This window comes from Acanthaster planci, linkage group LG02 (assembly GCF_054643075.1).
Source record: "Acanthaster planci isolate LZ-2023a linkage group LG02, COTS_SCS, whole genome shotgun sequence".
NCBI lineage: Eukaryota > Metazoa > Echinodermata > Asteroidea > Valvatida > Acanthasteridae > Acanthaster > Acanthaster planci.
Genome location: NC_141778.1, coordinates 27,797,917 through 27,817,949, shown reverse-complemented (window position 1 = coordinate 27,817,949; position 20,033 = coordinate 27,797,917). Strand labels below are relative to the sequence as shown.

The 20,033-nt window shown below is 42.4% G+C and overlaps 1 protein-coding gene across 1 annotated transcript in view; it reads left to right on the top strand.

The window, feature by feature from the left end:
- The window catches only part of LOC147800096 (N(4)-(Beta-N-acetylglucosaminyl)-L-asparaginase-like), a gene marked incomplete at its 5' end in the record, with an annotated part of 88,190 nt that overhangs the window by 10,398 nt on the left and 57,759 nt on the right, over positions 1–20,033 (top strand). Inside the window, one exon of the mRNA XM_087129687.1 lies at positions 18,550–18,610. Within this exon, the coding sequence (XP_086985813.1) occupies positions 18,550–18,610 (61 nt within the window). The remainder of the gene's footprint in view (positions 1–18,549; positions 18,611–20,033) is intronic.

Here is a 20,033-nt window from a genome sequence, read left to right as displayed (position 1 = left end):
TTTCTTTTTTTAGCTTACAGCATCTTGACATTTGCAGTTTATGGTACACATACTGGCAGCTGGTAGCCGTTGGCATTCGCCAGCCTCAGCTTTGTAGTTGGTAGGTTCTTATGAAACTAAATAATACTGGGAGTATGTGTCCCACATCCTTCATGTTCATTAGTTGGGTTGTTTCTGGTGAAACCATTATTGAAACTGCAAATTAAATGTTGTAATATGTGCGTGTACTTAAGTGTCCTCAATATTTATAAAGGAACTGGTTTCATCCTGTAAACATGTTATATAGGTGGAAGGAAGAATTTTACATGTATTTATGAAACTTCTTGTATTATCTTTTGCAGATCTCTTGCAGATCACCTAGTATTGACTGTCATTTCTTTTATTTAATAGAAGTACTTTCCCTGTAAAAATTGTTCAATCTTATAATGCATACATGTATAACATTCCATGCTTGTTGGGACAGAAATAAATTAACATACATATATCTGTGCCAGGATTCTTGTGCTGCCACATTCCTGTTCCTTTTTGTTATTAGTTTCCCCCTCGGTTACACATGTAACTTGAATATTGATGCTAGCTCTGGCTTTAACAGAATACTTTTGCTTTGACATACCCAAGTCTTATTTTGGTCCAAGTCTAAAGATAAATTATGTATACAGATGTATGCAGATGAGATATTTTGATCATTTTGAAATGAGGATTTTTGTTTAATTTTGAAATATGCTCTGTCAGAGATGTAAATGTTTGTAATCAGAGATACAACTTGTGACTGCAAGAAAGTTAAAAAAGGCCATGAAGTTGAATTGGCAATATTCAATTGCATTGCATGAGGCAAAGGAAAAGGTTATCATGCGTACTTGCATAATAACCTTGGCCAGTATGTATGTTACAAAAGCATCCGTAACCAATACAGTATAGATAGCTTCATTTTCAAGGGGGATGCTGGGTGTACTTAGTTCACTACATGTAGGTGCCTAAAATCTACAGTACTAATACATTTCTGACATTCTTTGTAAGTCACATGTAGTATTCATCTACATTTACCAGGACGTAGGATTGGCTTGAAATGGGTATATGTAAATTATCTGAGCAACGTTGATTTTTGTTATACATATATATGCTTGCAAGTGGAATGTATTCAACAAGTGCTACACATAAATATCAGAATTTTGGAATTAGTTACATCATGTTTTTTTAGTTTTGCTTACTGGTACATATATAGACCTTTTTCACCCACGTCACTAAATGTAAACAATACCACCACGTGCGGACCGCCTTGGCCACGGTGATCACATATATTCCTTTGGGCAGCTTCAACCATGTGCAAGCACATGTACGAACGCTGCACGCTTGACTATTTATCTTGAATAGGTAGATTACCATCACAACACTTTACACCATTACCATCACAATGCATTGGTCTAGCATGATCGTGACATTACTGGAAAAAGGTTGAATATAATCATAACTATTTGAAGGATACGTGAAAGCACATGTACATTTTGTGCAAACATATTATTTTCAGTTTGTAAATAAATGCAGGAATGTTGGAAAAAGATGTTCAAAAAAGAAACGACTTGTGCACGTTAATAATTTCAAATCAATGTCCAGGGTTGTGTACAATACACATGAAATAAAGCGGTCACGTGCAAAAGTGAACTTTGAGATTTTTGATCAAGAAATGATGTATCTTACATTCAACAAATTGAACCTTTCTCAAGGCTAAATCTTGTTCAATAATTATCCAAACCAAGTTATGCAGCTCATAAAACTGTGATACCTTTTATTATTATTGTTGCACCAACACAACATTGACACATAAGATAAATGTAAACGAATGCAAAGTATATTGGAGTAATTGATGCTTTATTACTTTCTATGGGGTTGAAATATTTATATAAATGTAATGACTTCAAAATGTAGTAATGTGACAAGTAAACCTTCACAACACCAAATTTCGTAGTATGTGCCTCTAAAATATGAATTGCATAAGGGTATACATGTATTTGATTTATCGTCCATTAACACAGGTTGTCATCAACTATATGTTTAAAAAAAGTCACATATTTAAATATCAGCCCCTTGCTTTCTGAAGCTAAGAAACCACCTCCCGTAGAACCCGTTTACTGTAAAAAACATAAATTGTTAAACTGGCCAGGAAAGTCAATATTAGATCAGCGCTAGTTAGTGAGATACTGGTTAACATGTATTGTCGTCAACTTCACGTTTCTAGATAGTGAGCACCCCTAGATGGGCATATTGAAATTTCTGGTCAAGGATACCCAACCTATCTATGACAACTGTAAGTTGTCCCCATGGGCGTTGCACGAAACTCTAAAATTAAGTGTAATAATGGCCCATATCCCGTGGCCTTTCTGCACCAGACACCCCCACCTACCGTAAATGCCTGTTTCACAGACAAACTCTTTTTTCAACAGAGTATGGTTGCTTGTATACACACCTCTCTCTGTTACCCCTAATCCTGACAATTCTGCCAAATTGGCAAGGATAGACACCTTCTTTTCATGTCATTCAGGCCTTCCAAGCCCTGATGCCTCATACCCTGCGCAGAGCGCCCTCCGTCAGCTATAGACGGCCATTTTCGTTATTTCTTAATTAAAATATTTTTTTACGGCCAAATGCGAAGACCTTATCTTACATCCTACCTCTGCGGATGCTGAATAACCCATTTTATTCGCCTTTGCGTAGGGACTTCCCCTTGGCTGGTGTAAGTTTCACCAGAGCCAGCCTCTTGCCAAGTCCCATAGGAATGCATACTAATCTCTCTGCCACGTGGCCCTTATGGGATTATTTATACAAAGGCTGCCTTGGCCAGCCAGAGCCTGTGGTATATCAATTGTCTGGTCTCTGTGATGTGTCTCTGAGCTGTCTAGACAGCTGCCTGAGTTGTTTCATGTTGTGGGGGGGTGTCACATTTTTGTTGACTTGGTGGGCCCCCCACGGGATAAAAGGTACTGTGACCGTATTGTGACCTTTTGTCTAGTTTTTTTTATTGGTAGGCATTGGCAGACACCCAGGGACACCCTCAAAGCAATTTAAATGCCATTACAAAGGTCTTTGGGGTTGGGGGGCATGATTACAGATGGCCATCTATAATCGACAGAGTTGGGTCCATGATCAGTTAAATATGAGATCGGTGCACCGGAAGGTTTTAATTAAATTAAATTAATCTGTTTCATGGCGCGACGAATAGTGTGGAGCTCCAATTGAAACACCAAAAAATGTAGTAACTGACTCTTTCTTGCTTCCACGTAACTCAGAACTGCAGTCAGCTATTACATGTAGCTACTGTCTACTGTCACAGCTATCCCATGTGCTTCCCCCATCGAGTTCCCTTCCTCGGACGACACTGACCCCGGGTACCCTCTTCCTGGCATTTTCATTCAGTGTTTCCTTCCAAATAGCCTTTAAACACCTCCGAGGAATGTTTCTTGAGCGTCCTCCTCTACGAAGAGACTAATTCCTTTCAAGGACCTGTCAGCTGTCTTTCAACTACTTGCTGGTCTCCCCTTTGACCCCCTCAGCAAAGCATTTTATTAATCAACTTGCCAGTGAAACTGGCATTTCTACTGGCAGGTACCACCTCACACCAAGGCAACGGACTGAAAGCCTTTTCCATCGCTGATGGCCTTATCTGATGGGAATTCCACAGTATTCCTCTCAACCTGGTGCTGGGATTCCTCACTAAGAAACAGTTGGTCTCCTTCCGCCCTCCTGATATATTTGTGCCAGACATTACTAATCACACTGGGACCCCAGATGACAAGCCATGCATGGTGCCCAGTGTGAACTCTTAAATGGTACCTTGCCAGAACCAAAAAGCTCAGAAGTATGACATTGCAGCTCCTCATAACTCCACTAAAGCCTACCAAACTTCAACCAGAGACACCGTAGCCAGATGGGTAGTTTCAGCCATCAAATTTGCCAAGCTGGACTGGTGAAACTCTTCAGACAATCAAATGCAATACCTCATCAGGGCTCATGATATCCAGGCAGTATCGACGTCATGGGTCTATACTTCCGGGCAGTGCCGATAGAGTAGATATGCAAGGTGGCATGCTGGAAGACTCCATCTACATTCATCACATGTTACCTCACTGATGTCTTGCAAAGGGACCCCTCACATGGCAGGGCTGTCCTGACATTGGCAGTGTCAATGCAGAAGGGTTCCTCATTGGGGCGGTCCACCACTGGAACTACCTACATGTAACAGCTCCATTGCCTTGTGAGTCTGCACTATGGCCCTTAAAGTTTATATGCTCCTCTCACTATGAAATTTGGATTGGTTAAAATAGGGTTAAATGTCGTTTCTCAGTAAAATGTGTTCCACCCCGATTTTAACCCTGTTTTAAGTGCATAGATCAAGCCAAAATGTTCATCCCATTTCAACCGTGTTTCAACCAAACCCACCACCCTTTGTTATTAAAGCCTTAATCCTCTCCTGGTTCATCGACAGTCCAAATGAACAGTCACCCATTTTAACTGTGTTTTAACGGTGGAGAGATGGTGTGCAACAAACCGCAGAGTCCCGTTGGGTAAATCCACTTATTACCTAATAAAGGAGCGGTTGGGGGAGGGGGGAATGTCAGTCATCTTCCTTACATTCCACAAGTTTGAATTGGCTTCAATGGATTGGCATGTGGAGGTACATGTATTTCTGCACCCATTTACATAATAAATTCGCTGATTTTTTACAAATAAAGCAATGAGTTGTTTGAATAAAAACGATATATGTGTCTGGAGTAATTTAGTTATATTAAACAACTGAAGATTTATTGGTAAAGTTACTGTTCATTAGTCCTTAATGACAATTGATTGGAAGTGACTGTTTTCTGCATGCACAAAATCCATTACGCTAGCGCTAAAATTCAAGATAGCGGCACCCATAGTCTGATGTTAACCATGCGTCAAGAGGAAGCAGAAGCTTTTACCTATTAAAACTCTCCCGGCAGTTTCGTACCGCCGACCCATAAGCCCCAACTAATTGGCAAGAACCTGGCAATCCAAACCATACCAAATCTGGTGGAGTATCTGGAATAATTTATCCCAGTTTTGAGGATGAACTTCCTTGTTTTACAATTTCTCCAGCGGACAGCATCACAGCAAATTGGCTGCCCACGTGGTATAGCTGTAGCTCCCCGCCTGCCTATGTGCTGAATCGCTGGGCAGGTCATGTCATGCGTGTACACACGTAACTGCTGCATGACGCATGATATCGAAGGCAAGCTTTTCTGCATGTGCACAGGCTGGGTCGGTAAAAAGGTGCACAGGGGCAGACGCGGACATGAACCGATATTGCGGCGGGTGGCGATCACCTCAACCAGCTTGTTTTGGCCAGCCATTATATATTTTTAGTCGAGGAATTACTCATTCTCACCTTCTTCAAATTAAACCTTACATTGCACTTTTTGATCTACAGTCTACGCCGAATTCCTGGTTATAAATCTCTCAATCGCCCATCCCCAAGCTTAGAACATCCTTTTCATTATTGTCTCAGCCTATAGCAATAATGAAAAAGACGTCACATACAAATTGGGGCCGTACCTGTACAGCCGAATGGCCCAAAATATATTTTCCCCTGGAGTTGCCGTCGATCGAGCGCGAGTCCCACTGCGGTCGGCATCCAATCAAAATGTTTGAACATCCATTTCTAACTTCATTGGCCAAGTATAGAATGTAAGGGCGTGCATCTTGGAGATTTGCATCCATAATGTTTATCTGAATATACATAAGCACAAAGGTAGTGAGAATTTAGTGTTGTAAGGCGGCTGAAATGCCATACCTACATGTACATGTGCAAATGTACATTGTAACTGTACACGATAAATTCACGGATTTTTGACATATAAAGCAATAATTGATGGAATAAAAATGATACCTGTGTTTGGAGTAGTTGATTTTGAATTCTCAGCATCGTGTGATGTGGGCCATCTAAGTAAACTGTACATGTACTTGCATGTGTGCATGTACATGTACAGTCCCGAGCTGTTATTCTGTTTCCGTTGTCTGTTTTTTCTCAATGTTTCTTGCAATTGCATGCATTTCGTTTGCTATCCATGCCATGTTATATCAAAGCTGAACATCCGAACCAAGCTCTGTGGGTCAGTTCGGTTCGAAAGTGCCATATTAGATGATTTTAGGTTCAGTTCTGCGGTTTGGTGGCTTGGCTGATGTAAGAGCTCGTAGCACAAATATTTACGATACATGAAAGATTGGGTGCATTTATACATAAGCTTGCATGTTGCATTCCATTTGCAGATCCACCGGTTCGTGAAGGGCTTGATTGTTCAGCAGGGATTTGCGATGCATTAAATAAAATGTCTCTCTCCTGAAATACATATGGGCTGCATGACGCCTGAAAACTAATACATTTAGTTATAGGATAGGCCTACGAAGTGCAGAGTCCAGGTGCAAAAAACTCACTTGTTTCAATCAGTGGTGATTAAAAGCTATTTAGTATACCGGTATGGATTAGGGCGGGGCAACCTATTAATGCGGTATGATTGCCATGCAAAAAGGAACTCACATGGCCTTGGGAATTATACTCCACAAAACTGACCGCCCAGTGTGATTCCCCAGAAGATCCCTGTTTTAACCGAATAGCTGGCCTTGCTATCTGAGCTGAAAAACTACAAAACTGACCGCAGAGTTAATGAGCAGAGCTCCTTACTATTTTCCAAAAGGACCCCATTTTTAACCCTGTTTTTTTGCTACCCCAAGTTTAACTGAAAATGAACATGGTTAAATTGAGTGATCAGATGGCATACACTAGTTTTAACTGAGAAAGTACATTTTAACCGAGCGGAAATTCATAGTGTCGAACACACACTTTTTATGTAGTGGGTCCTCACTGCACTCCCGCCAAGGGAATGTTGTTGCTCTGTATATTTAGCAACTTTCTGGGGTAGGATGAAAGCAGAAGACTCCTCCCCACAGAAATGTGGGTGAGGTCTGCTATGAATACCTACCCCAAACAGTCGACTCCCTCTCATCCTCTCCACCTTTAGGCTTGGACAGTTCTAATATCGGAAAAGGACGAATATGGTGGCTACTCCACTATGCATCGTGGGATTTAGAGGGCGCACTGCAATTGATCAAGATTTTAGCGAATAGAATCAGACCTAAAGGAACTAGCATATTTAGCGACTGTTTGGGGTAGGTATTCAGTAGCAGACCACACCCACATTTCTTTGGGGGAGGATATTGACACAGTCTGAGTTGTAATGAAACTTAGTAAAAAAATAATGTTGTGAATGTAGCTTCGGTTTTTAAACCAAAAATTGTTTGTACTTGCATGATCATAAATTGTACGTTCATTGGCTGTGTACGACCATACAAACCAGGCTTGGGCGAATCCATGCTGGAATCTGGTAGAATCTCTTCGAAATTGGGAATCAGAGTCGTGATTCCACTTTTTTGAGGAATCAAATCCACACCACCGCCGATTCCATAACTTTGAGATCTGTTTCCAGGAACAGTCCAGGGATTCCAAAAGACTGCCGTTTAAAACGATCTGTCGATTTTTTAAGAAATGGGTGGTTTTATACCAAATAAATTGCCATAAATTGAAGTCTATGACAAGACGTGGCCTACATGCTTTGCAGTATCATAGTGGCACCATGCACGGCACACAGTAATCCGATCCATTCGTCTGCTGCACACCGATGGCCCACTTTTGGCTTAATACCAATTGTGATGCCTTAACATGCTGAGCAATTGGGTGCTACATTGTGCGTGATGGAAACTACATCAGAGTTTTTCCCAGACGCTAAATTCCTTACAATGAAATTTCTGTCGCTGATTACCCCGTATTTCTTATTGGGAACTCACTTGCAATATCTGAAGGATCGACACAAATTAGAAACTTGTTCCTTGGAGTGTTCATGTCTTCCAAAATATCATCCGCTGGACCAACGTCGCGCTTAAATCTTCAAGAATCGAAGCAAACTGTGGTGGAAAAAGTAGGCCTACTTCGTCACATATTACAAAAATTTGCTCAGAACTGAAAAAACCTAAACAGTGCTGCCCTTAGCCTGACATTAATTCTTCCTTTACCATGAAAAACTTGAAATGCAAGTAATTGTTGAAGTATTTGAAAATTCTCATGGTGCCAGCTTTTTGAAAATTCCCCAAATCCCACAAACCTTGGCTGTGTAATCTCCCGTAAAATCAGTGATCTGAAGTTATTTAAGATCAAAAAGGGTTTGACAACAAAACCTAAATCATTAAGAGAGAGAAGGTGGCGAGATCGGCAGTGGCATCGGTCTGGGTGGAGATCGGTGTCCATGCATGTTTCTAATAATCATGCATGTATCGACCGCTCTTCATTGGTGCACAGGCATGTGGTTGTGGGCCGGCAGTGTTTCTTTGCGGATGCTTGGTTTTCGAGTTTGTGAGATGTACACCACAATTACCGTCATTCACTCTGCCAAACACAAACCTTTGACTACTTTTCGTCCTTCATTTCTGCCATAAAGGAAAGAAATTCTACTCAACCTTTTGAGTGAATTGAAGGTCAAATGAGCAATTCTCAAAGTTTTCCATCTCCCATTTTCCATCTGTTGTTGATGCAACAGCATTACCTATTACTAACCCTGCACAATCCCCCAGACTGACATGCACTCCTTTCTACCGAAACAAACAGTCCCTTTGGACACTCAAGATATTGACTTTCAATCCACTTTCTTCCAGACCTCAAAGAATGATTCAGGCAAATGGTGTCCAATCATAAATTTGCAACCAGTTAGCTGAACATGTTTTCAGTAGCGAGGATAAATATACATTCTTATGAGCGTTTATGAGTATGTGTGGTTCTGAAAAGAACTGGAGGGTACTCGACGTACCCTCTTATGAACGATATTACATCAAGCACTCTAAATTCATCAACAAACTTAAACCTTCATGAAATGCCGCAGAGATTCCAACATAATCCCCCAGGCCTCCGTCTCCATGATCCTATCCATAGACAGAAGTCCTGCTCCATTCTTCACAAAGCAAGCCTCCACCATTGCATCAATATCTATCAGATCCACCCTTTCATCACTAGACCAGCATATTTCCAATAACCAGGAGCAGCTTCAATTATGTACCTCAACTGCTGTTTACAACCAAATCCAGCAGCTGACCTAATCTTCTAGGGACTATGTCTTCAGTGAAACCCGCCTCCACCAAGTCAAATTCTTTCAAATCTCCAAATGCGCCACCAGGATCAGTTCAAGCATGACATCAACCCAGGCAAAGGGATCTCCTATATCCCCAGGCCAGCAGCCCCAACCCCTAGACATGGGATCTCCTGTATCTATATGTCCCCAATACTCTCACCTGATGGTATGTTCTGTCCCCTCCAGTCAACATCGCATCAAGCCTCATCTTTGTTCTCAAGAATCTTTCAACAAACACACCATAGTTAACCTGAGGCAACATACCTTCTCTACTGTTGAGACGAAAGTTCTGTAGCTGGGTATGAACTTTGCCCTAGCATTCACCTGTCAAAGAGGTCATCCAGTGCACTGAGCTAGCCCTCCATCATCTCATTATGTCCACTGCTAAACAAAATCGGCCCGCAAATCAACCAAGCCATCCAGAAACACAAGCCAACCAAGCCCAACCTCTCAAGACAGGACTGGTCAGCCATCACATTACTACAAAAGACAAGTCCATCCACATCCTCATAGCAGACAAGCTCAATGCCACAGTGGTCATTGACAAGTCTTAGTATGACCACAAGGTAGCAAACATTCTCAACTCCTTCTGCTACTGTGCACTCCGGAGAGACCCAACACCATCCATCAAGAGGGAGCTGCAACACAAGCTTCTTTCCTTCCAACATTCCAGCAACATATCCTAGTCCCTGTACAGACAGCTCTGGCCTTCCAACTCCAAGTCTCCAAGGTTCTTTGGCCAACCCATCTTCGTGTCGAGAGGTGTCCAACCAACAACACAGCCAAACATCTCACCATGATTTTGCACCCACTGTCGGGTAACACCGAACACCACATCAAGAACTCCAACCAGTTTGCCAGCTTCATTGAAGGCTTCACTCTTCGGCAAGACGACATGGTCAGCATTGCCAAGGACAGGCTTCAAGCATACTAAACCCTCACGGACCACACTGATCTTACTCCAGACCAACTTCACGAAGTATTTCCCATCAAATCCAGCACATCCTCCACAAGCATGGTATTCGAGTGTACCGTACATTACCCGTAAAGATACAGAACCTGTTGACCTCCCGCAAGGATCATCCCAATCCTGCCAGATGAAAACTGGTTGTAACTGATATTAGTAATACCAGACTCAATGAACATAGAGCCCATGGCAGGAAAAGAGAAGTCAACAAGTCTGCCATAATCAAATATTCCCGCACCCAAGATCAACTGGAGCCAAGCCAAACTCATCACCAGCAATGAACATTGGTACCCTTGCCACATCAGAGAAGCCATCAAATCTTCAGACATGACAGAGGAGCACAAGACATCGGTTTCAAATTGTTTTTAAATCTTGTCCCACAGTGTGCTAACATGAGACCACTATGGCAACACATACAACATATTATTTTCCCAAACAATGTCCAGTCGTTATACTTGTGCCCACACCATTGCTACCCCGTTCACATCTCTGTTGCTGGATGAACGACCTCAACATCAACAGCAATCTTTACTTTGCATCCGAAAGATTATGATCACCACAAATGCATTGACATTGGGCTGAGAGCATTGATGCCCATCAGCTAGTGTAGGGCTTATTGAGTCTTCATTTTCCGGGCCCTCATATTAGTGCCCTTGATTTTCATACAGTATCCAGTGTCCTCCATCACCTCTAGTCTACACTCTAGGGCAAGTCAGTGCTGGGCCTGGTCAGATGCTGTGACAGTTATAGCTTATATCAGCCAATCAGGTGGTTATTGCCCACCCTAGCTGTATCTATAGAGACAGCATCTCGGCCGGACAATAGCCAACACAGTGAATTTCTCAGCTCTCCACAATCCAGACACTTCCAAACAATTAGCAGATGCCCTTTCACAAGAGGCAATTCATCCCACAGAGTGGACACTCCACCAAGAAAAAGCATCCAACCCCATCAACAGGAAATATTCGGCGTAGTGTATTTGGCCCCAGGGTGCCCCATCTACAGACGCCCTTAATCAGTTGAAATGGCAAGTTTACTTATGCTTTCCCACTGATAACTTTATTTCTGAGTAGTGCTCGCTAAGATACAGCAAAAGCTATTTTACAGCATTCTCATCACTTTGCTTTGGCCACACCAACCATAGTTCCCTCAGCTGACAGAACCCCCTTGTTAATCCATCACATATTCTTACAAAATAAGCATATTTCCTCTTCTGACCAAAGTCTAGGATTCTGCATGTACATTTAGAGGATTTACATCTAACTGCTGGCCCTGGAGCAACAGTCCCTCAAAATGGCAGGCCTTTAAGTGACAATGCAGCCTTGGTTGCACAAGGATATTGCTCGTCTGCCTGTGAGACATGTGACAGTTGATTACAGTACTTCATTATTCATTCATTGGGGCACAAAGCAATCTTTATCACAAATTGATACATCTATAACAACCGTTGCAGATTTTTTTCTTCCATCTTCATAATTTTGACCTTCAATGATTCGTAATTGCCACTCAGCTGCAGTTCACTTCAGTTTAAACAATGTCTCTACATCTCAAAAACAAAGCCTTTTAACTTCCATGGGTAACGTTTATCACCACCTACGTCTGTCCCAGGAGTTGTTTTTTGGTTTTTCAACATGTTACAGAAGCCCTCCAGCACCAACTAGCCAAGCCTGCCTGATACAAGTCAGCATGAAAATGAGTGATGACATCTCACTGGTGAATTGAATGGCTCACACTTTCTATTACCAAGGGACATGATATGTCAGGATATGTCAGGAAGCCCACTTCATCCTTGCCCTGTGGTTTCAAACCAAGAAAATCATTCACTCCTCCAGATATCTTTGTACCGAACACACTCTCACCTGAAGAGTCTTATTTGATAAACTCTGGTACCCATTCCAGACCCTAAAATTGTATCTGTCCCAGACCAAAAACTCAAGGAGTACAATTTGACAGAGTACAATAATTACTTCAACTCAACCCCTTCTTCAGCCCCCTCCACATGACACCATCGCCCACTGTAATAGCCACTATCAAATTTAGTACAAATTGGCCTCATATTGATGATACTCAAACTCTGTTTGGGCGATGTGCACATCATGGGCATACTTGAGGGGTGTACCTATTGCCAACATCTGCTAGTAGCATGTTGGAAATTCCCTTCTATATGTACTTCCTGTCCCCTGGCATTTAGAATCTACTCTCAGGAGGGCAGTTTTTACGTTTGCAACATCGAAGTCTCCCAACCTCACTTCAGAGAAGTCCTGCTGCTGGATGTTAAGCATCCTTTGTGGGTGAGCATCAGTTAAACCTCACAGTCTATGGCACTCTACTTACCCAAACACTACATATGCAAATTTCCCATGCACATATAGCAATTTGCTGAAAAGACTTGATCATCCGTGGTGCCTCTTGACCTCCCACTATGGCTCTGACGAGGATAGGCCTTAGCCGTGAGCGGGGGTCTGTAACACGATGTGCCTCCTGCTCGACAGTCGTGCACGGAGCAGACTGATGCGGCTAGATTGAGCCCACGTTGTTCGCATGAGCTCTGATCTCTTACGGAATGAGGGCAAGGCCAAGCTGCATGAGTGGGCGCTCCGTATCCTAAGCGGCTCAGACAAGGACTCTGGCCTTAACCACGATGCTGGATTCTGCAGTAGTCAGAATTTCTCCCGGGACATTCTTGACTCGTGACCATTCTGTCTCCACCCTCATCCTCCAATAGACAACCTAGTCAACTGAGCCAGTGCCTCCACCGACCGCCTAAGACGCAACGAGTTTGCTGTTTGACCCCCTATGGCTCAGAAAAACCAGCAGGCCAGCGGGGTGCCTCTCCCACCCACCGCCTGCAATGGCTACCAGCTGTTGTAGCTCTGCAGCACGCAAGGCAGCATCCTCGGTAGCATCTGCCGACTAGACATCCGTAGTCGGCCTCATACCGACAATGCCAGGACGGGCCCCTCGCATTCCACCAGGTCTGATGATTCCTCGGCTCACTGTTCCGGAACATCCAACAAGAATTCACCGGGCACCGTGGAGCCTACCAGGCTTGCTATGCCACTGCGGCTTATGACCTCCACAACCCATCCACTTTCAGCTTGGTATTCCCGGTAAACCAGGGCCATCTTCGGCTGGTCCATCGTCCCAAGAAGACAGCGGAAGACTATTTCTACCTTAGCCGTCTTGGTCCCCAGCCCGCTCTGGGAAGACCCCTCATAGAGATATTGCCAGGCAATATGGGTACAACACTGCCTGCATCCTGGTCATTGGTACCGCCATGAATCACAAATCTCTTTATTCATGCCATGTGTCTGACAAGGCTGGTGGTGGGAAGACCCCACAATGCTCATGCGCCGGCCCTACTGAGCGCCCCAATGCATCGAACCACCGTTCTCAATCACCCTTCATTAGGGGCATGCGGGTATGGGTAGATAGTACATATTACCGGGCCACCCCCTGCATTAGCCGGCGTTACTCCGGTGGACGCAATACAGTTACGCAAGCACAATGCAGACCGCAACGTTGGTAACTGGTCTGCTCTGCCTGAGGTTTCTGTATACTGTATGTTGTTCAGTCATTCTCATTCTACCCTACACCCAGGACTAGACTCAAACTTGTTCTTCGGGATATTCAGTAGACACTACACCCTATCATTACACTGCACACCAATCCTCGACTGGTGTCTGTCCCACGTTGGCAGGTGTGGAGCCGAGAAACAATGACTATGTACACGCAGTCTACCGGTTACAACTTTCCCACTTCCGGTGCCTGTTCTCGGAGGCCTGTGGGAGATGATACCGCACTTTGCCCGCAGACCTATGTATTAGGTGTGTATTGGGTGTGCTATGTGTTTATTGATATACTGGAGGATCCTGCTTGACAAGCCTTTGCTTCTTGGGACCCCCCATCCACATTTCTTTATTTATTCATGACTATTCCAGTCCTCTCACAAAAATTCAAGTTCTTGCACTTCATTCAGGGCAGAGTAACTCTCTAGCCTTGACCCTGTCACTCTGTCGGTGTCCTAGGGGCCTTTACTCTGGAAACATTTACCTCCTACTCCCACCTGTTAACCATTCCCAACATTCAGACATTCTGGTGACTGGCTTTTGTAGGCAGATGTACAGATGAGGCTGGAGCTTTCCTGAACATCACTTTAAAGCATATTAGCCGTACAGGTTTTTCAATCTTCAGCTTTCTGTCATTTTTCCACTATCTAAGTACATGTAAGTTCGGCTCTCGTCCTTTGTCTGGGCCTTCATAACACAAGCATATCTGTGACCAGTGAAAGGGATTCTCAACTACTGGTTTCTACTGGCACTATGACTTACTCCTATGTCCGAACTTTCACATTTCAGGGACGGGAGTGTGTTGGTTACCACATTGTTGCTTTGCCAGATAAATCACTAAGGAGATACGCTCTCCCTACATCTTTGCCTCCTCAAAATACAGTTGTTCTTATGAACATTGGACTTCAAGATTAACTGGAAGGTAATCCACATCTCGAAGCCAACAACTCCTTTAATAAATACATATGCTTGCTCTCAGAGAAAGATATCACGCAGTAGAATAGACACTACATCACAGTGTGTCGGAGTCAGTCCCTTCCTTCATATGGAACATCTAGCTGCTGTTGTCCTATGCCAGACCCCCTCGCCTTGATGTCTCAGTCGCAATCAACCCTTTTCTTCTCCCAACAGGCTAGAGTTGTAGGGCATGTAAGACCAACATGCCCTTCTCTATTAATCTTACTCCCGCCAATTTTGTCAGAATTGGTCAGGAAAGACACTTCTCTTTCTGTCATTCAGACCTTCCTAATCCTGAAGTCTGACTTTCCTAGATTCCTAACATCCCTAACATCTACATTAGCAGCAAACAGTTCCCCACTACTCAAGGCAGGACAGAAAGTGTACATTTAGTGTTTCAAATTCAAACACCATTAAAGTGCAGTAACGGATTCTTTTCTTCTTTTATGGGACTCAGAACTGCAGTTTTCAATCAGACCTAGCAACTGTCTGCTGTCACAGTATGTGCTCCACCATTGACTCTCATTCCTTAGACAACACTTGACTCCAGGCATTTCCTTCCTGGTGTGTCCTTTTTAATGTTTCTTCCTAATACCAAGTCCATATCTGGCTGGGACTTGTGACGGGGCATATTCCTATCTTGATGATGGATGGCCATTTATCCCTTTTATGTCTTTTTATATTCTGTAGCCATCCCACCACCTAGACCGGTGCCACTCTGCACATATAGTGACTGTTTGGGTAGGTAGGGCGCCGTAGACTTCTCCTTCACAGTAGTGTGGGTCGAGTTTACTAGAAAATGCCTACCCAAACAGTCCTCTCCCACCCGTCCTTCCCACTTGGCTATGACATTCCTAGTTGCTTTCGAAAAGAAGGATTAACATGGTGGCATGAGCGCAGTGTATAGTGGGAGGTCAAGGGGCACCGTGGATGATTAAGTCTTTCCAATGAAAAGCTGTATGCGCATGGGAAATTTGCATATGTAGTGACAGATTGGGTAGGTATTCTCTAGTAGATTCGACCCACACTACTGTGGGGGAGGAATTTATATTATGTGTGTTTCCATGTACCCTCTGGTCAGGTGTGATTTTTGTTATTAAATTTTTGGATCTGCTTTCACATTATTAGAACTTATCATACAATCCTGAGATTTTATGGGCCCTTGGCAGCCCTCCTCTGGAAAATAATGCTACTCTGCATTAGTAGGTAATTCAGGTAAGTTGACCACTCTAAACTCACCCCCTCCCCCCAACAAAGGTGTGGTACCAGTTTACCAGAGAATACTTTCCTGAATCACAGATTACTTCGCCACTCCGGCAAGGACACTGAAATGCTTTTGAAAAAGGACGAACATGGCAGCAGTGATACTTCGCATTGTGGCAGATGAGGCCACACTACGGCTTAGATGTCCTCTTACCTTTTAAGTCAATATCCACCAGAACAATTTAATGGTCTGAAATTCCATCTACCACTTTGACATTTTGATTATTTGTGAGGTCAAGACCAACAATGCTTAGTCTATTTCTTTTGAATCCTTTTTGGGTCTTTGATAGATTGTGTAAACCAGAATTCAGCAATCAAGCTGAGAAATTTGTCCCTTACCTATGTGTTTTTGTTCTTGGCTTGTTGTAGTTTGGCAAATTAAGTTCTCCAGCAATGATGACGGGGTTAAATTTCTTAATTTATTTGAGTACCCCTGTGCTCATCAGCAGATCTGTAGTGCAAGCGTTAGATTGTGTTGCCTGCTATCCATTTAATTTCTGTCCAAATCAGTTTACAGTTACTTTCCTCATTGAAATTTCATGTGATAGCAATCAGTGCAGACTGCTTGGAAAACTCTCCCTCTGTATTGGTGTCTCAATCCTTTCAAAAGACTTTGTAGTCAGTGGGAAAGATGTCTGCACTTTTTACAGACTAGTTAACCACTACCAGCCGGGGACTCCGAAATCGGAGCCGTATGGTTTATATGTGTGGCCGGGGTCTCCGAACTCGGACAAAGGAAACAGGGCCCTGTAACAAAAGACAGTACTCCGAACAAAAGACCAGGCTGCTGGGCATGACCGGCATTTTTCACTCTCGAAAGTGCTGATAATCCAGCATTATTTTGAAACCGTATACCAGGGTTTGGGGTATTTAGAGCAAGCGGATTACCACCGGGGACAAAAGCTCTCCACCACCGCAGCGATGAGCCACACAGCACCGCTGCATGCTAATCTGGCCCCTATTGAAAAGAGGTCAGCAGTGCACTGAGCCAGGTTCGTGAACAAAAGACAGTTGTATAACACCGCACAATCTGGGCTCTGTTTACAAGGCTGCAGGCCTGGCTGAAATATTCGGGAGTCAATGAAGGTCACCTGTCAACTTAGAGTAGTGCCTGAAGATTACTCTGTGCGGCTATAAACGACCGTTAAATGGAATGATGAATTGTTGAAGGATTTTGAAAACGGAAAAAATGATAGTCTTGCCGGCCCAACATCCTCAACATTGAAAAATGCCCAGGTCCGAAGTGGTTAAGCCATAATTCTATCTCAAAAGTAATATCTGGGTTGTGCACTTGACTACTTGCTTGTAGTTCAATCACTTGCCTTGGATGCCCTGAAAAGTTTTCCAGAGACAATGTAAAGTTTTGTAATTTATTGTAATCTTCTCTCACAGGTCAAATAATACATTTTCAGTGAAGCTATTAGAAACTGAGCATTACCTTCATTACTTCCAAAACTGAGTCTGTAAAAAACCTGTAGCTAACAATTTAAACAGCTCTACAGATCATCAGGATGTTTGTAGTTATTCCAGTGTTTTAGTCGAGACCATCACAAGAACAGTCACAAGAACAGGCACAAATAACAGGGTGAACAATGACAAAGGAATGCTTTTGTTGTAGTTCATTTGAATATCTTGTGACTTGAATTCAGACCGGAGATCTTGTGTGGTCTTGTGAAGGTCTTAAGAGGTCTTGACTACAACACTGAGTTATTTATCACAGTCTGAATGTGTCTTTTTTTCAAACATATTGCATATGATTGCCTTAAATCCATATCATACATTTCTTCCACGTTTCTACAAGAGCTACATGTACAACATGAACTGTAATGGTGGTACAGTAGTCTTTTGGAGTTCCTTATACTGCAGTACTGCTTTGTTTTCATATTTTGCATGTTTCCATTTACTGTTGTCATCACAGAAAATTGCTCTGTCCTGTTATTTTACAACAGTTTTATATAAATCACAGTGATGGTCCTCATGTTAAGAGCTTGGACCTGTATATTGTTCTTTGTCTCCATTACTGATTATCATAAAAAAACCATATATTTTTAACCTTGTCGGCGCGTGTTGTGTGGGCGGCAATTTTTGCGGCTGCAGACAGCTAGTAACCAAAATTCCTATATTTTGGGCACTCACTTCAGTTTTATGTCTAAATTTTGATAATCAATTTGTTTCCATTTCACTCCAATGTCTCCTGAGGTTTTATTTTCCTGACTTATTATGACGTTTGTAGGAAGCTTTCATACATGTACTAATCCGCTTGTGAACTGTGGGTTAAACTGCATAGTGCTCAAAAGTGAGCAAAAAATTGCCACACAAACCAGATGAAGTCAAGCAATGAGTGATTAGCAAATAACCAGATTCTCTATTTAAATTAAATTCAATATACATGTAGCCTCTTGACACCAGCGAGCACTTTATTGTGATTAAAAGGAATTTTACTGTGTGGGTAGTCACAGGGGGTTTGATGGGTAAAAAAAAAAAAATGATGACCTTAGATACAGTGGCTCAACCTCAGTGATTTGTCTCTCTGTTATTTTATATGGAGTCCATGTATAGTACATGTATATGTGGAAAAATCCACTTAAGAGTGTTTCTGTTTTGTTTGCAGCTACTCAATTTGCTGTAGAAATGGGCTTCAAAGAAGAGAGTCTGTCCACCAATACCTCAATGTAAGTTAAAAGGCATCTGTTCACACAGTAACAATACTTGAAATATTAGTCCAGCAGCCAGATGTTTCTTTGCATATTCTGAGCAAGGAGGTCACACTTTTGAAGAATTAGAATCATGACGCCTTGTCAGGGTTGGGATATTTAGATATTGATTATTTATGTTTTTCAGTACTTTATCAGTACATACTGTTTGTACAGTTAAAAACAATCAAAAGACAACATTTTAATAAAACCAATGTCCCATAATAAGGAATAAAATCCTTAACCTAACTCCCTAGGGTGTGTGCAAAAGCATATTAAAACTGGAGGATTCAGGGATTTTAGGGTTTTAAAGATAAATCACATTGCTTTGACGTAAAATAGTTATTTACATGTAACTGGGAATTGATCATTGTTACCCATATCGTGACTAACATGGCAGCTTCTCTTTGCATTTACAAAAAAATCCTCATTTTGGGAGTTCAGTTCCACTTTGAGAATGTAAAACAAATGCATCATGAGGATGGTACACAAATCATGTGATTTAATGATGATACAGCTCTCGTTTCCACAGAGTTCCTTGACCTTGTGGCCGTAATAGGGGCTTTATAGCACAAAAACAGAGAAAAAATGGGTACATGTAGATGACATTGTTGGCAAATGACTGCGGCCATCTGCCTGAAATTCATCAGGACTTTACTCTGGTTCAACTTGGGACAGTTCAACTCTATCATATGATCCAGTATTGATCAACATTTTCGATGGAAAGGCAATGCCAAGTCGCTCTCACTGTCTGACATCTTTTAATTCACGGTTAAGTGCGAGCAAGCACAGCGCCCATGCATGAGGGCGTGTTCATCCTGAAATAATGGAACGGTTGTATAATTGCAGAGCCGTAGTGTGATCACATCAAAACAGACCCTTTTGCCTGATATGAAGGAGGACTTCAACTTATGCCTTTGACATCAGTGATAATTTTTGTGCAGTTTTACCTACTAGATTGTTTTAATTATAACTAATTTGGTAAAGGTTTAAATTGTGAATTACCAATGTGATTGATCTTTTAAAATGTATAGTGTGTGTGAGGTGCTGTTAGGGTGTGGCCTTGGGTGTGCCTTATGAATGGTTGGTGTGTGGACCAGTTCAGATCAATTTTATTATTAACCCCTTCGCGCCGGGAAGTGGCAAGAGCTGTGCCTGGAGAAAAGTCTAATAACCGGGAAGCGGCTGTAGCTGCATACCACACCTGTAACTTTTATTCAGTGTACACCTTTAATTACTGGGACCTTTGCATTGAATGGAAATCTGGGGCATCTGCATGTACAATAATGCTTGTGAGAAAGATTGAATTATTTTAAAGGTGAAATACTTAGATGCCAAATAAAAAAACGACAGTCAATGAGTGATTTACAAGAGATCTGCAAAAAAAATTTTTTTAAAGAAA